Here is a 17,790-nt window from a genome sequence, read left to right on the forward strand (position 1 = left end):
GCCTGCCTGCCACCTGCTCGGGAGCGTGGGGCAGCCCTGGGGAGCCCAGCCCTTCTCCAGAGGCTGCATCTTGAAGATGGAGGGGGTCCCTCAGGGCCGAGCAGAGCTATAGGCATCCTCCGGCCTCCCCTCCCCTGTTCTCACCTCTAACCGAGACCCCGAGGCACAGGTACTGCGGGCCTTGCCCCTCCCTCCCAGCCTTCTGTGGGAGGGTTCGGGGCGCCTGGCACCCTCACATCCTGTGGCTCCATTGAGGTGCTGGCTAGGATGGCAGGATGAGCGAAACTGGGCAGGCTAAATTAATTTACAGGAGAAAAAACGCCACGTTGCTCTCTGGAGTGAAAATGGGCTGAGTGTAGCTGGTAACTGGGCCTTTGGGTGAGAAGAATGGCCACGTCAAGAAACTTATTAAACCTTTAAATTATTCTAAGGCGCTTGAAGTTCAGCTTATGTTTCTTTTAAACAGGATACCACGTGAAGATGGGCCTTCATGAGGGAGAAAGAAGGCTCAGGCCTATTCAAGTTACATTTCAATTAATTTTCTGAGAGAAGAAAGTAATTTGGGTAAAAAAAAACAACCCTAAGATGACTTACAGTGGGGTTTTCTGAATTTGCATGGTCTTAGCACTGTGAAGGTAAGGAGTCGCAGAGAGGGGCCTGTGGGATGAAATGTTATCAGGTGGGGGCCCTTCACCTCCCTTGGATTTGTGCGTGAAGTGAGGTTTCATTTTTTCTCATTTTAAAAATTAATTAGTAAACTTCATTTTTTAAAAGTTGATTTTAGAGGAAGGGAGAGAGAAACACTGATCAGTGACTCCCACACATACCCCTACCTGGGATGGAACCTTCAACCTGCGTATGTACCCTGACTGGGTATTGAACTCAACCCACCACTTGCTGGTGTACAGGACGACACTCCAACCAACTGAGCCACACCGGCCAGGGATGAAGTGAGGTTTCTTATGGGTGATTTAACATAAAGAGGAAACCCAGTGCTGGAGTACATTGGCACCAGACTTCAATTTCTTTCCTTGGTTTAGTTTCAAAATGGACTGCACTGTCAACATACAGAGGAATTTTTGTGAGTTCTTGCTCCTGACGTGCCAAACTGATGTTCTAATGCCGTTTGACGTGTCTCCCAGCTGCGTGACTCAGCCCTGGCCTCATGGACCCTCCACGGGCTCTCCCTCCCTCAGGGGTGCAGGTGTGTCCCCACCTCTGTCAAAGGCCAGGAAATTAACCACAATCTCCTGGCTATGAGACTCAGGCTGCTGCCTTGGAGGCAAACAGGGTGAAACACAGCCAGGCAGGATCCCAAACCACAGCAGCTCAAGTTAGGTCATCCTCATGAACACGACAACTTGCTGTCTCAGTCAACAAAAAGAAACAGACTCATTCAAAAGTGGCTTTAAAAGACTGAGAATTTGGCTCTGGCTGGTGTGGCTCAGTTGGTTGGGCTTCGTCCCATTCACCAGGAGGTTGCCGGTTCCATTCCTGGTCAGGGTACATGTCCCCCCTGGGGGTTTCGGGCTTGATCCCTGGTAAGGGACATGTAGAAGGCAGCTGATTGATGTTTTGCTCCCACATTGATGTTTCTCTCTCCCCCTCTCCTCCCTCTCTCTTTATAAAAATCAATTAAAAAAACTTTAAACAATTATAAAAAAAGACTGAGAATTTGCATGCTATGGTGACTTGCCATAGAATGCTATTCTAAAGCAATGGAGAGAGCTAATTAGTCTGTCCTTTTTGGCAGTCAAGAAAGGTGTGATGGTCCATTCACAGAAGGATAGGTGAGTCCAGAAGTAAATCACTTGTCTGGTTGCCAGTGAGTAAGTACCATGTCTGAACTCTTGTTCTCTTCTCATAGGCAACTGGCAACTTGTAGGACCACATGCTGGACAGAAACCATCTTTCTAAGCCCCTGGAGAAATTGCAGAGACACACGAGTGTCCCTCTGTGGGGCCAGGCGCTTCGGGACAGTTAGAAATTAGGTTGAGGATCAGGCTAGTGTGGAGGAAGCAGTAATGGAAAATTATTCCTGTGAAAATAGTTATTCATGGGTATGTTGATATGACTGGTATGGCTCTTAACATGGTCATTTCATATTACCCGAAATGTGGGATTCAGCCCGAGGTGAAGGAGATGAGTCCTTGGAAAGGCACAGTTACTATTTACTAGTTCACTTGTGGGACTCAAGCAAATGAAGTTGCCTGGATTGAAAAGTGACACTGCTTCAGAAAGCATTTTCTCATGCTCACGGTGTATTTAAAAGAATCATTAGGAAAAAGGGCTTGGTGTCTTGAAGAGTCTGTCAGAAATCTTCAGCCCAATTTTTTCCTAGGACAGGATAAGAATGTATTTATTTTAGCTGAAATCTTAACTTCTGCTGTCAGGGCTATCCAGAAAGTCTGGATAATGCTACCCACAGGAAAAAGAAACGTTTTCTGTTCTGACTGGGACCCCTGAAGGCCAGGCATAGCCATCACTTCAGCCATGAGTTACTGATCCATTCCTCTAACGCTATTTAATAACAGATGCTGCTTATTCTCTGTAGGATTTCCCAGTTCCCCAGCCATGGAATTTGGACTTAATCCACCAGCGCCATGCTAGTTGCTTCATGGAGGCACTCCTACAACCAGATGAGTTATTCGGGACCTGGGGCTTTTCTGGCCACCTACCTCCCCATTGGCTGGTTCAATCCCTGGTTCTGGTAGAAGGCTTACCTGACAAGGCTATAGTATTTTCTTGGTTGCATTTCCATGTAACCTTTTAATCTTCACAGATGAAACAACTCAACATGCTCCTGCCTCAAATGGTCATGAGTTCTGCTGTGTGTCAGCATCAGAACCAATCTTCTCCTGGGCAGGGGCTAGAAAGACCTTAGCCCTAGTGATTAGCATCGAGTCATGGTGGTTACTGGCCCCAGTTTGACCTCATGCTCTGGCTCCAGAAACTGGACTCTTACCTTGTCCATTCACTTGACATATATTTATTGAGCACCTACTATGTGCCAGCCCCACAAACATGATAGTAACTAAACTAATGGAAATCCCTGCCCTTCCCCAACTTCTTCATTTTAAGGAACTGACTCTCACCCTCCCATTCCCAAGTATCAACCTTGGTTCCCTGATCAGTAAGCCATTTCTTCTAGAACAATGTTTCTCAAACGTCAACGTGCATACAAATCACCCAGGGATCTTGTTAAACTGCAATCTGATTCAGTGGGTCTGGGGTGGGGCCTAAGATTCTGAGGTCGTAACAAGCTCCCAAATGATAGTGCTGCTGCTGCTCTGAAAGCTGCCTGGATTACACTTTGAGTGGCAAGGACGTGCAGCCAGCAGCATCCTCGCCGTCTGCACGTTTTTGTTATGAAAACAATATCAGGCCTGCCTGCTCAGAATCTGCCCATTGACAAGGTCCCCAGGACCTGAGGAACAGTGATCTAGAACAGTGATTCCCAAGCACTGGCAACATTAGGAGCACCAGAGAGAACTATAAGTACCGGCGGACACCCCCATCCTTTCCCACGGAGTCACATTATCTGGCAGTGAGCACCCCAGGTGACTGATGGATAGCAGGTTTGAAAACCTCAAAGAGCATTTTTTTTTTTTTTTTTTTAATTTTTTAAAATATCTTTATTGATTTCAGGGAGAGGAAGAGAGAGGGAGAGAGAGAGACAGAAACATCAATGATGAGAGAGTCACTGATCGAGCCCACAACCCAGGCATGTGCCCTGACCGGGAATTGAACCCTGATCGCCTGGATCCTAGGTCAATGCTCAACCTCTGAGCCACACCCGGCTGGGCTCAAAGAGCATTTTTGGAGGGCACTTTCCTAGTCATGGGACTTCACAGTGGAGAAGCTTTGGAGATGACCTAATGATAATTTTCTGAGATTGTGAGCTCCTCCAGTTATTATCACGCAGCCCCAGATAGGAAACCCAGGCCAGGTTCTTGCCCAGCGTCATGTGGTTAGTAAACAGTGGAGTTGGGCCTCCAGTGCACAGGTCAGCCGCCTCTCCCCCTGCTGCCAGCAGCCCGGCTGCCCTCCCATCCCAGGAATGCGTCTCCTTGACTGTGACCCAAGCCTTCCCCTCCCCCGTTCGAGTTTCAGTCCATTACCTGCAAACCTCCACTCCCTGGCGGATGCTTTTCTTTGGCACCCATAAATGCCATCCTCTCCCCACCCACGTCACACACTAAGCAAACCACATGCTTAATTGGTTGATTTTCCCCAAAGACTGACTCTGTCAGCCTTTTGATAATGTTTGCGGCCTTTCCTGGGGCAGGTGAGGTATGTGGGTGGGAAGGGTGTTGTCTGCTGGACTTCCATCCATCTTTCAGGACGGCAATTAAGCTTCCTGCTCTTTGTCTTCGGTTTCAGCGGCTCCTTTGCTACTTTTTTTTTTTTACAGCTTCAAGACGTCTTTTTTCTTCCAAATGGCCATTTTCTCCCCTCCTGTCTCTACCCAGGTAGGTGCTGCTCACAGTGCAAAGGTAAATGGACGTACCTGGAATTTACGGTCTAAGATGGGGGTCTTAACTTGGAGTCCACAAATCCCTAGCCCCATACTTTCAATCTTGAAAAACATCCAGACTGCACTCAGATCAATTAAACTAAAAATTCTGGGGGCGGGAGGCAGGCTGCAGTAGCCCCCAGGTGACTCCGATGCGCAGCCAGGCTGAGCACACTGGAGAGTCAGGTGAAACAGTTTCTGGTTGGGGGTTTGGGCATTTCCTGGGGAAGCTGAGCCATAGCTTTCAGCCAGTTTCCAAAGGCTTCTATGACACCCTTCTCCTTCCCTTTCTCCCCCTCAAAACAGGCTCAGTGTCTGGCTTAAGATAATTAATAAACAGGAAGAACTTACCAATTTTAAAGTAAACACCAAATACATGTATTCACTAAATAAGTAGGTATCAACGTGCAGAGCAGTAAGGTGCCCACTGTCGCTTCCCAGGTGCGGGGGCCTTAGGAATGTGTTTGGTGGGAAGAGTCCCTGCTCTCTTCCTATTAGCTGGGAAAATGGTATGATTTCAGATGCTGCCACCACAGAGAGCGGTCACACCCCTGAACTTCCTCACTGGCCCCAGAACCGAGGCCCAACCCTCCGCCATGCCACCTTCTTCACCCAGCCCGGGTGGTCCTCTCCAGCTCATCCCCCTCATTTCCTCACTCACTCTGGCCCCAGGAGGATGCCCGCTGCTCCTTTTTAAGACTCCTCTGTGCTTTTGTGTCTGTTCTTTCCCGGGTTTCTCCCACTTTCCCTGTCCCTGGTGAACTGAGAGGGGGGCTAGGATTGAAGAGACAGAGAGTGGCTGGAGGCAGGGTTCCCAGATGACAGAAGATGCTCTGTTCATATTTGTCAAAGTGAGCGGGACAGTCCTTGTGTTAGGAGCTCCTGCTTGGGGGAGCCTGGGGGCTGATATAGTGAGATTCAGAAGCTCTGGTCCTAGAGGGACTTAGATGCCAGGGGGAGGCAGACCAGCCATCTGAGGAGTGTGGGAAGCATAATAGGTGCTTGGAGAGGAGGTGGGTGGGATGGGGAGTGGAGGGTCAGGAGAGACTTCATCCAGAAAGGGACTGAAACCCACTAGGGCCTAGTGAAGAGAGATGGGGCTGAATTAGGAGGCTGAGGCCAGATTGTGGAAGGGAATTGAATGCCAACCTGAGGATACTGACTGCACTCAGATTGAACCTGGTTGGTGCCCCCTGGTCTTGCGAGCTTTCAGTCTTGCTCTCTCAGGAAGTCTTTGCTGTAATACTAAGTTGTTCAGGCAGAGGACCCAATTTCGAAGCTATTCTATGTGGCTGGAAGTGTCTGAGCTTGTGAAGGTGCCGGCTTTTTGCAGGGAGCCCCAACCTTCTGCAGGCTGCCCCACCCCCGCCCATGTGGGACAGGTCAGGGAGCTGGGATCACAACCATATAGACAAGAACAGTCAGGTGGGACGTAGGTATGACGGTGGGCTGGACAATGGCCAGTGGGACCTCTCCGCACATCAGAGGAGGAGAAGAGCCTCCAGATCCTTGGGTTGGACTCCCAGTGCGGAGCTCTGGGAGCACGGTGCTGACCAATACAACACAGGTTGAGTCTTAGGCCTTCAAGAGGAGGTGCTCAATGAATGTTCTCTTCCTCCACCTGCTTTCCTGCGAGGAGAATCCAGGTTAAATAGCTGTACCTTTCCCTCCCTTCAGCACCTTCCTGCCCAAAGAGGATGGTGCCCCCCACATTCAACTTGGGCTGCCAGGCTGCTGTGATTGTTCTGTGCTTTAATAAGGTGCACAGGACTCATTATGTAAATTCAGGCAAAACCTGTCCAAATCATGAATTACATCTGTATTAATAAACACTCTAATTAACACCAACTGACAACAATGTGTTAGGTGTAAATAACAGGTGGAGGTAGGTTGAAGTAATGAGACCAGAAAGCCACCGCTTCCTTTCTACTCCAAGAATTTCAAGAAACAGTTCATGTGCTTCTCTCTTCTTAAAAGCAAGCTTCTAAATTCTCCTGAACCCTGAAACTATGGACAATACACAAATACTTATCATTGTTTGCCATTTAAACGTGAATGTTTAGTAATAATTTAACATTTATAAAGAGCCTCTCACTTCAGACTCATTAAATAATTCATTTATTCAACTGATATTTAATAGATGTAGCAGGCATTGTCCTAGGCACCAGAATAGAGCAGTGGGCAAATAAGACAAGTTCCTGATCTTAAGAAGTTAAGATGTCCACATTCTGGTGGACAAAGACAGACAATAAGGAAGCAACAAATGCACAAGTAATATGAAATGGTGATAAGCGTTATAGAAAAATGTAAAGCGGGGTAAGGAGAATAGGGAGTGCATGTGGATTAGGTGGCATTTGAGTGACAATTTACTGATGGCTTAGATTTAGGGTGTGAGAGAAAGAAGTGTCAAGTTGGCTCCCAGGCTTTTTACTTGAGCAATTGGAAAAATGGAATTGCCATATACCAATATGAGGGAAGCCTGGGGGGTGCACAGCAAGTTTGGGAATTTGATTTTGGACACGTGATGTCACATAGGTAGCTAAATACACCGATCTGGAGTTCAGAGGAAAGGTCGGGACTGGAGGTATAAATTTAGAAGTCGTCAGCCTATAGATTTTTTTAAAACCGGAAGCCTAGGTGTGACCACCAAGGGCACGAGTGTGGACAGAGAAGAGAAGAGGTCCAAGGCTTGAGCCCTGGGCATGCCTCTCATGATAGGTCCCATCCCTGGTCTAGTGGGAAAGGCATGAGTCTTTGCAGTTAAAATTCTGCCACTTACTAGCTTTGTGACATTAAGCAAGTTGTGTGAGAGCTCCCAATCTGTTATCCATTCCCCCGCTGGGTGCTTAGATACAGTTAGATGCACAGGGTTCTGCCATCCTAGAAATTGTGGACCCTGAGAAAGAAGATACCTACCGAGAAGCGCTCCCGTGGCTTATTTGGCTCCAACAAAACAGAGCCTAGCAGCCATTTTTACACAGGGGCCTCTCAAACTTCATTTCAGACAGAAGTGTGCACTGACCCACCTGCCTCCTGCACTGCGTCCCACCTGAGCCAAGGCTTGTAGAGGAGTGCCCCTCCTACCGCAGCCGACAGGACTGAGGCTCTTCCTCTCCACCTGGAGCTGTGCAGCTATAGTCTGCCCTGCGCCCCAGGCCAGCACCTTCACCGACCAAACAGAGCAGCTCCATTCCGGCCAATCAGGACAGTGTTTTATGGACCAATCAACTTGTGATGGTTTGGAGTCCTCATTTGCATGAGGGAGGGCCAATCAGGGACCAGGGGCGGGGACTTCTGGCTATATAAGCCAGCTCCTGGGTAGGTAACCGAGCGGGTTTCCTGTTTTGTGGGAATCTGCATTGTAGGTTTCCTCAGCTTAGCACCTTCTAACAGCCTGCTCGTTTGCCATCCTGTGACGTTTACTTGGTCCCTGCCCCCCAAATTGGGGATTCCTGTTGGTGCTGAATTGGCACCAAGGACCGCTGGCTGACAAAACCTAACATTAATTAAGGAATAGGTATATTCAGGTGGGGTTACTCCAAAGAGACTGAAACTAGATCTTAACCAGGTGAACATGGATTTAGGTTGGGGGAGGCAAAAGAAGGCAACATTTTGAGGAAATATGTGGGCGTTTGAGCCTGGAGCTGCTGAGGAACACATACCGTTCCCCTGGCTTTAACATAGGGGTGCGATTCTTTAGTGAAACAAGTATTGAAAGCACCTAACTGGTCCAGAAGCAGGCGTGGGGTCAGGGCCTGGGGCGCCAACCCTGAACGCTAACAGCCTCTCATCTGAAGGAAGGGACTTCACCATCCCCCACCCCCAAACGCAACACCCGCCTTTTAAGGAGCACAGGTAGGAGGCAGGGCGGACGCGGGATTCTACCCAGGGGCGGGGCTGCTGGCCACGCCCAGGCCGCCCCTTCCGGAACGGGCCTGTGCCCCGGAAGCAGTTTGTCCAGGACTTCTGGCCCCGTTCGGAGGCTGCAGGGGGGCAGTCACCATGCTGCTGTCCGCGGTCTCCTGTAAGTGGGGCTGCGGGACGCGGCGGGGGCGGGGGGCAGCGACCGCAGGCCCGGGACGTAGCGGGGCGGGCGCGCGCCGCGGGGAAGCTGTTGCTGCGGCCTCCAGGCCTTAGGACTACAGCGCCCGGCATGCCCCGCGGCGCGCGTGACTGCGGGAGCGGGTCCCGGGGCCTGCGGTGCAGCTCGCGAGCCTCGGTTGTGGGTCGCGGGCCCCGCAGGAACCGGGCGTTTTCCCGCCCGCCGTGGGGATGTGTGACGTCGGGACTGGGAACAACCTCAGAACTTCTAGTCCACTCGTTTCAGACGCTAGAGAGAAGGGGCAGTGCTTTACCCTAGGTCTCAGGTTATGACCCATGACATACTTTGTGATGGTAAATAGTTTTGTTAGTGACATTTATATGAACTTTGCATAAGAAAGATAATCACTGATATTTTTCTTTTCTTTTCCAACCTTTCCTTGCTTCAAAAAGTTGCCAAGAGCAAGTCAAAGTAAGTAAAAGGTTTTCTTTTTTTAAACATAACTTGTTGATGTTGTTTACTTCTTGTGACATTCCAGCTGCCGCCAGTACATCCTTATGTTAAACTAAGCATTTGGTTTGAGGGCTACTTACATGATGAATTTTTTTGGCCCTATGAACTCTTTCAAAAAATATTTTTCCTCCTTCCCAACTCACCTACTTAAGTGAGCATTCAAATTACTTAAAGGAGCTCTTGCTGTCCTGTTCCTGAAGAAACCGTCAGTCTCCATGCTCTCTATGGACTTCCATTATATTTTTCTTTCCTCAAATTGAGGACCAATGGCTATTTGTCTGGAGCCCACCACAGGAATCTAGCAGAACAAGCTGTGATTTGATTAAACCATAAAGCCTATTTTAATGAGTTTTGTAATCCTTTGCATTCATGGTATAAGCATTTCAAAAATAGCAAAGATTAAAGAATTCATGATGTACCAGAGGGACTATAAATACCAAACTGTTATCTTAAAATAACTTTTATAGACAGTAACTGAAGATTTTTTTTGTGTTAAAAATAGGAGAATGCTAAAGCATCCTTTGTTTACAACCCAAGACAGATCATAAATCCTTAAGACTATGAGTGGGTTTTTTTTGCGTTAAAGTTAATGAAAAACATGTATATTGGTGTTCCCCCACCCCAATATCTTTTACTGATTCATGTAGTTTTCCCCACAATCCAGTTATTTATGTTAGAATTTCCCTCCTCCAGGTTCTGTAGGAATCTCTCATGCCTCCAGTTTCTTTAGAGCCACTCCCTGCCTCTCATGTTCTTTGTATCCTTCTTGTCATATATGTTTTGCCTTAATAGACCTTCTGTACACAATTCACTTTGCATACTATACTGTTAGTTTCTCAAGGGTGCAGGTGCAGCCTTAATAGAGTTTAGCACTTCCCATAGTGCTTTCCACAGAGTAAGCACTTAACAGAATTTTTATAAATCTTTTAAAATAAATGGCTAATTATCGCCTCTTAATCAACAAATACTGTATGCCTCTTCTGTATAAGGCACTGTGCTTAACTATTCTTTTCAGAATTAGATGAGAAATAAAACAGCATGTTTTACACAGGGAGACAAGACACATGAAAAAGTAACGAACAGTACAAGGTATTAAAAGGTCCAGTGAGGCAAAACGTGAGCTTTATGCCTGGAAGGACTATAACTTGAAGGGAATGTTGAGGGAAAAGGTGTTACCTGTTAGCAATATCAGCTCTAATCCCTTCATTTTGTCCCCTCCTGATTTTACTCTTACTGCTCATCCCTGGTAGATAGGGCTCTTCTGGAACAGTTGTCTTTATGATTTCCAGACCGACCACCTAGGGTTGCCAGTACATTTGTATGGTTTTTCCTCCTGACCTCTGCTCCTTCTGAGAGGTGAATGTCAGTCTGTTCCTACAATGTGGTTTGATATTACTGCTTTGGTTAGGTCATTACCTACACTATGTAATGAAACTAACTTTGGCAATCAAAACCACTGAAATTGTGACTTCTAGAAAATGTAGTCTGTCTTAGAACCGAACCTTCTAAGGGCCAAGTGATGTCCCACAACTACTGTATGGGGTTCTCCAAATGTGCCATCTCCTTATGACTGATTTTAATCTGTTTCTTCAGCTTCTAACAGCTTACTTTTAAATCTTAGGACCATTCTGGTGAGAATGGTAAGCCAAGCTGGGACAGGTTTCTCCTTCAACACTAAGAGAAGCCGACTACGGGAGAAACTGACTTTACTGCATTATGATCCAGTTGGTAAGATACAGAAAAGTTACTCCACGTTAAATTTTAAATGCTTTTGAGGCCTGTTACTCTTTCCAGACTGATTGATATAGAACATTTGGCACTGTTTTGGCTCTTTTGACACTAGCATTTAATCATCAAGTATGTATTGAATGTTTACTCTGGTCCCAGTCACTATCTCAGTGCTGGGGTATATTAGGACACATGGCAGGCTCAGTTCCTATACTCTTGGCACTTACAGCCTGATTTGGAAGGGAGAGAAAGAAAAAAATGTGAATTATGCTGAGTGCTGTGAGAGAAAAGCAGGATGCTGAGATACAGGGCGAAGTTGGGGGGAGGTGGATCTCAACTTTAGATCGGCTAGATCAGGGATAATCTCTCCTGTAGGAGATGGCTGACCAAAGATCTGAGGTGAGAAAACAGCCATGTAAAGAGAATAGGTGCTGCTGTTCTGGAAACAGAAATAGATGAGTGTCTTCAGAAGGAGAGGGAATGTTCTGGGATCTGGAATCTTTTGTCTAACAGTGGCAAGTAATTAGGTCCAAATTTGAGTTCAAGAAGTATGGTTTCTATATATTAGTGCAGGAGGGTAGGAAATTTCATTTCTATTTTATACCATCTGCTAAAATACAATGGTAACTTTAAATGGTCTCATTATTTAGAAGTATTTGTTCAAAAGGGACAAGCGTCCCCAAGGCCAGATTGCCTGCTCACAAACACAAGTCAGCACCTGACTACCATTTTTGGGTTTCATGAGCAGACTGATGCAAAATAAACTAGCAAACAAATAACTTATTTGAAAACTTGGGGCCATTCATTTTCTGCCCTTGCTTTTAAATAGCCCCCCTTATGATTGCTTCCTAATAAGGGCTGTACTGGAGCTTCTGGGTTGGTGAACATGTGGAGATTCCAGAGAGTGACAAGCTCGGAGAGGTTATGGAAGCTTTGCGCCCCTTCCCCATACCTTGCCCATGCGTCACTTCCATTTGGCTATTCCTGAGTTACTGTTTCCAGGTAGATAGTATCAGAATTGAGTGGAATTGTAAGACATTCACTTGGTGATCAGAATTGGAATTGGTACCAGAATCTTATTTCCCAAAATTAATCCATTATATAATGAAAGACAGGCTCTTAACTTCATAATCAACCTTTTCATTAAGAAGGAGAACTCATTGACTCTGGCTTCTGGTCAAGATGGAGTTATAGGGAATAAATTTACCTTCCCACCTGAAACAACAACTAAAAAGGGACAACATAGATGACCAAGGACAGTGATCTCTGCGAGAAAGGAAATGGACGAGCGCTTGTGAATACCCAAAGTGGAAAGTTGTGTATTCTGTGCTTACCCATACAAGTCCTCAGGTTCAGATGCTGTGAATCCGTCATAACACAAGCACTACTCTCCAGGCAATCCGAATCCCATTCTGTAGATAAGGAATCTAATGCCAAGGATCCTGTCAAGGACACAGCTAAACGTGACAAAGCAAAGATTTGAACTCAGGACTGTCTGACTCCAAAGGCCGGGCCCTGAACCACTTTATGTAGGGACCCGTTATTGAGAGATTTCACAGGAGGCTAAAGCCTGCTTGTTGCTGCATGACCTCCAGTTGGGCCTTAGTGTGAATGCTGGCTGACAGCTACTTTTATAGCTGCCTTCAGTTTGTTAAGAAGGTCTTACAACCACTGTTCATTGTGCTGCATTTGTCAACGTATAAGAAAAATAAAAATAAACTTAAAAAAAAAAAAAAAAGTAAGGGCTGTACCAATGTGAGGAGGCATTAAAAATGGCTCTGAGAAGCAGCTTAAAATTGTGTGAGTTCCATTCTTTAACAGAAATAAAATTCCCTGTTTTTATGGTGTTAAAATTTCTGGTCATTCTTCAGTACAGTAAAAAGGGAACTCTAGGTTTGTACCTGATGATATCTTACATGGTAGAGAATTACTAGGATGTTAAGCTATGTGTTGTACAGTCTCTTTGAGTTGCTGTAACAGAATACCTCATACTGGGTGGCTTATAAACAACAGAAATTTATTCCTCAGAGTTCTGAGGCCTGGGAAGTCCAAGATCAAGGTTCCAGCATGGTCGCTTTCAGGAGAGGGCCCTCTTGGTTCATAGCCTGTGCCTTCTTGCTGTGTCCTCACGTGGTAGAAGGGTAGGCAGGCTCAGTGGGGTTTCTTTTGTAAGAGCATTAATCCCATTTGTAAAGGCTCCGATCATCTTTTGGGGATAGGATTTCAATGTGAATTCGGGGTGGTTGGGACACAAGCATTCAGACCATAGCAATATGATTTTGGATTGGTGTAGTGGTTTTCTCCCTCTGATTTCTTTGTATCAGTTGGTGAAAATTCTAATGAGCTTTACAATAAATAGATCTTCCAGGTTCAGTTCAAGACCTCCACAGTATTGCAGTAAAGTGAGTCATATGAAGTTTTTGGTTTCCCAGTGCATATAAAAGTCATGTTTATACTGTAGTCTATTAAGTATACAATAGCATTATGTCTAAAAAAGCAGTGTACATACCTTAATTTAAAATACTTTATTGCTAAAAAATGGTAACCATCATCTGAGCTTTCAGCGAGTTGTAATCTTTTTGCTGGTGGATTGCCTTACCTTCAATTTGTAAAAAATGCAATTATCTGCAAAGTGCAGGAAAGCAAAGTGCAATATAATGAGGCATGTTCTATCATTTTAGCTTCTGGAGAGTTTTTTAGGAACTTTTACATTAATGTTGATTGAATAACCTATAATTTAAGTATGAAAATGTATTGGAATTTTCATCCTTAGTATGGAGGTAGAACTGGCTCTCCGTATCTGTGGGTCCTGCATCTGTGGATTCAACTAACCACAGATTGAAAACATTTGAGGGATTGAAAATATGTGTTTACCGACATGTACTGTGCAGTTAGGCCTATGATGGCTGTGTCTGCACTGAACTTGTACAGACTTTCCCCCTCTCATTCCATAAACAATACAATATAACTACTTGCAAAGCATTTACACTGTATTCAGTATTATAAGTAATCCAGAGATGATTTCAAGTATACGGGAGGATGTGTGTTGGTTTATGCAGACACTACCCCATTTTATATGAGGGACTTGAGCATCTGTGGGTTTTGGTATTTGTTCCTAGAACCCCCCCCCCCATGGATACCAAGGGGACTCTGTGTTAGGAACTTACTTTTTGTTGGATTGATTTTAAGTTTTGAGATTGGGGAAAGTTTCAACCATAAACAGTTCTGACCGTAAGTTGAAAGTGGGAGAAAAGATTCACATATAAATTTTAAACAGACGATTAGAACTTTTCTGATAAGGAGTGGTCTGAGCCTTGACAGCACAGCTTTGTCTTTTCTGAAGAAGAGAATGTTCTGGGACATCACACTGCCTGGCTTTCTGCCCACCTTCTTACTGAATGCCCTGTGGGCTTGCGTGCTGATATTTGCCTTGCGGCCTGCCCATTGCTTAGGGCACCAAATAGCTTGGCAGTTCTCCCAGCATATTTCACTGCAGTGAATAAATGGTTAGGGTAAGGGTAATGTTTTGTTAGTCTGCTTTATGAAGGAAATCAGGTAAGGAAACAAAAATTCTCAGTTATTTAAGCATTTCATAGTATACTCTATGGCTAAGACTAGCCTCTGACCTTCCAAACTCCCTTTCCTCACATAAAACTAGATGTGAATTCCTGAGGAGGAAGGATTAAAAGCTGAGGCATAAGCTTATTAAAGTTTGTAAAATATATGAAGGTTTATCCTAAAGAAAATGAAGACTTGTCAGTTTTAATTCCTTGGTTGACTAAACAGGACAACATAGACTTTAATTGAAGCAGAATGTATTTAGGTTCGATGTAGGGAAAGAACTTGACAGATTCATTCTTCTGTGTATTAAGCAGCAAATATTTTGACACAATTAATTTACGTTTATGACTGTGGATAGCAATGCTCAGCTAGTACGCATTGAGCAGTCACTGGGAATCTGGCAGCATCCCTGCGAGGGATTTGGAGTTATCTCTCTCCTGGGGAAAGAAACTGAAGGTATTTTGAGAAATTTGCCCAAGGACTTAGAGCAGAAAAATGGTAGAGCCCAGGTTTGAACCCAAACTTTCTGACTCCAGGCCTCCTTTCTATTACATGGAGCCAAATTCATCATCCTAATTTTTCTTTTTCTTTTTAAAAAATATATCTTTATTGATTTTAGAGGGTGGGGGAGAGGTATAGAAACATCAGTGATGAGAGAGTCATTGATCGGCTGCCTCCTGCACGCCCCCGACTAGGGGTCAAGCCTGCAACCTGGGCATGTGCCCTGACCTGGAATCGAACTTCGATCTCCTGGATCCCAGGTCGATGATCAGCCACTGAGCCACACCTGGCCGGGCAAATTGTTTTTTCTTAACCAGGACCTTCCCCTGGGGTCAGCCAGCATTTCAGGCTGTGCAGCCCCACTGCTTCCTGCCTCTTACTGCCATTCCTCCACACCAGATGCCCAAGGGCGACTCTTACACTCTTGTAAACTCCATGTTGCCTGACACAGTTCTGTGGACTTCAGCATTTATTCTTTGAGTTATGGGGCTGAATGCTGTGAATGAATCACACATTTCCATAAGCAAAGCCTGGTTTATTAATCCTTGCCATTCCTCCTGTTTACAGCCACCTAATAATCTCCTGATTGGTTATCAGTAAGACTCATTCCTTCCTTTATCTGTCTTCTTAGCTCTATGTAGAAAAACATGGGAAACTATTTCTTGCAATGAATAATTTTGTCTGATAGGAAACTTTTGTTTACTGCCATTTTATAATGCTCTGTAGTCTTCCTTGGGCTCTGAAGGAGCATCAGTCCTACTTATGTTTAATATTAGATGACTTGACATATATTAAAAATATCCCTGTGTAATAAGTACATTTTATTTTTAGTAATATAGATAAAATTCTATTGACTGGTTAATGGTTCTTAAGTCCAGCTGCCCATTAGAATCATGAGAACTTAAAAAAATGTAGACTTCCAGTCCCACTCTAGATCTGCTGAACCAGAATTAGGGCAGGAATTTATTTCAGTAAGATACCTGGCTAATTCTTAATCATAGACAGTTTGGGAATCTCCTATACAGAGTGTCCATGTTGATTGTAGAAGAGAAAACAAAGCTAAAATTTCTGTATGATAGGGACAAGTGAATTGTTATGTCCTAGTCTTTCGAGTTCCTGGGTCTTCCTGGGTGCAGTGTTTGCTTTTTTGGCAAAGAAGAACAAAGGGGTGTGTGTGTGACGGGGAGGGGGGTGAGGAGAGAGAGAGATGAAGTGAATGGAGTACTATAGGGCATTTTAGGAACTATGAAAACATTGCCTAGCATCTAGTCTCCAGTCTTTTATCTGCGCATTTAGCACTTTTATTGTGTTTTTGTTTCAGAGAACTGCACTCTCCTAAGTTTATAATAATGAGATTGTGGTTATAATATTAACTCTATTACCAAGTTAGAAAATCCATAGTTGGGTGTATGAAACCATCTCTGGAAAGTAGAAGGCTTAATTTGTGTTTTTCTTCCCTGGTCTGCGCAGTTCTTACTGCTCTTTTTCTGGAGTCCAGCTCCACTGGTCATTGCTTACCTCCTACAAGAGTGGATATTAACTGGGTGACGGCGTCGACTGTTTTCCAGCTTCTGCCCATAATTTCTTTTTTAATTTGAATATTTCACATTGGTTGAAATATGAGGATGCCACTGGTTGGCTGGACCTTTCCTTTTTTCCTTACCATTTTCTCTACTCTTCTCTGGCCTCTGGGATCCAGGAACTGAGGTTGCAAGTCAACTCCATGCCCATGTCAAAGGAAAGTAAAATAAGAGAAAGGAGAGGGCCTGTGGCCTGATATGTTTTTTATTGGGAAACTGTGATGATACTTAGTTTCTGCCATAATCCTTTTTTCTCCTTCTGTAGTGAAAGCAAAAGTCCTCTTTGTGGAACAGAAAAAAATACGCTCCCTCTAAACAATGGATTGAAAATGAATTTGATTTACAAACGAGAAGACTGAGGGCGGGATACTGATTCAGAAATTCTGCAGCATGTAATAAAAGAAGAGGAAATGACACGGAATCTCTGCCTCCTGTGATTTGAAGGCCATTGTGAAGAAAACAATGCAGTGAAAGAAAGTTCTTCATATTAGGACATATATCGTTGCATCACATTTATTTATCTTTCTGGGTATTTTTATAGCCCTTAATAAAAACTATTAAAATAGCCTGTGCTATTGTCGCTTAGTGATGTTTCCCCCTGCTATTTGAAATTAAAAACACAACTACATTACTAAAAAATAACCATTGTTTCATGTAATGAAAGAACATTTTCCACAATGAGACTTGTGTAAGAGTTTCCAGGCTGTTCCTCCTTGTACGTCATAGAAAAGGCAGAGTCTCACTCCAGTGATCTTGAAAAAACTCCTATGTCGTGAGTGACAGATGGCAAAGGTGAGCAGGAATGGTAAGAGGGGAGCCAGCCTCAGCCTTCTGACACTAAAGAAACTGAGAGAACTATTTTTGATTGGTGTTTTTATACTCGGGGAAAATACCATTGGTCCATATTCTCAAACTCGGGTCATGAAAGTAGTATCTAATGTTATTTCCATAAAGCTACAGTGAGGGCTCTGGGGCATGTGTCACCGCACGGCCAACCCGCTTGGGAAAGACTCCTGCCCTGTCCAGACCTATGTACTTTCTCAAGCTGTCGTTTCCCACAGATTTTTAAAATTGCCCAGTTTTCTCATCAGATTTCTGGCTGAAGGTAAGAGGGATGAGCTCGTTTTTGAGTTCTGTTCATATCCTGCCCCATTTAAGGCATTTATGTGGCAGAATGAGGGTGCCCACCATGACTATCAGCATTAGGAAACCAATACTGTTCCAAAGAAACAGGTGTCCCCTCCCCATGGCCCAGTCTGTGTCTCCAGAGGAAATGCAAGAGTAGCACTCGGGAAATGGAATGAGATTAGACAGTTGCTCAGTCTTAGAGGCTTGTGGCTTTATAGTCA

The 17,790-nt window shown here is 44.8% G+C and overlaps 1 protein-coding gene across 1 annotated transcript; it reads left to right on the forward strand.

Annotated features, from left to right (window-relative positions):
• Nucleotides 1-8,467: 8,467 nt before the first annotated feature.
• MRPL33 (mitochondrial ribosomal protein L33) lies at nucleotides 8,468-17,006 on the forward strand. The gene is made up of 4 exons (XM_016209838.2): nucleotides 8,468-8,540; nucleotides 9,011-9,029; nucleotides 10,693-10,799; nucleotides 16,707-17,006. The coding sequence occupies exons 1-4, from the start codon at nucleotides 8,519-8,521 to the stop codon at nucleotides 16,754-16,756; spliced, it is 198 nt and encodes a 65-aa protein (XP_016065324.1). The 5' UTR covers nucleotides 8,468-8,518; the 3' UTR covers nucleotides 16,757-17,006.
• The last annotated feature ends 784 nt before the right edge of the window (nucleotides 17,007-17,790 follow it).

The sequence above is a fragment of the Miniopterus natalensis genome, chromosome 13, assembly GCF_054644295.1.
Source record: "Miniopterus natalensis isolate mMinNat1 chromosome 13, mMinNat1.hap1, whole genome shotgun sequence".
NCBI classification, from domain to species: Eukaryota; Metazoa; Chordata; class Mammalia; order Chiroptera; family Miniopteridae; genus Miniopterus; species Miniopterus natalensis.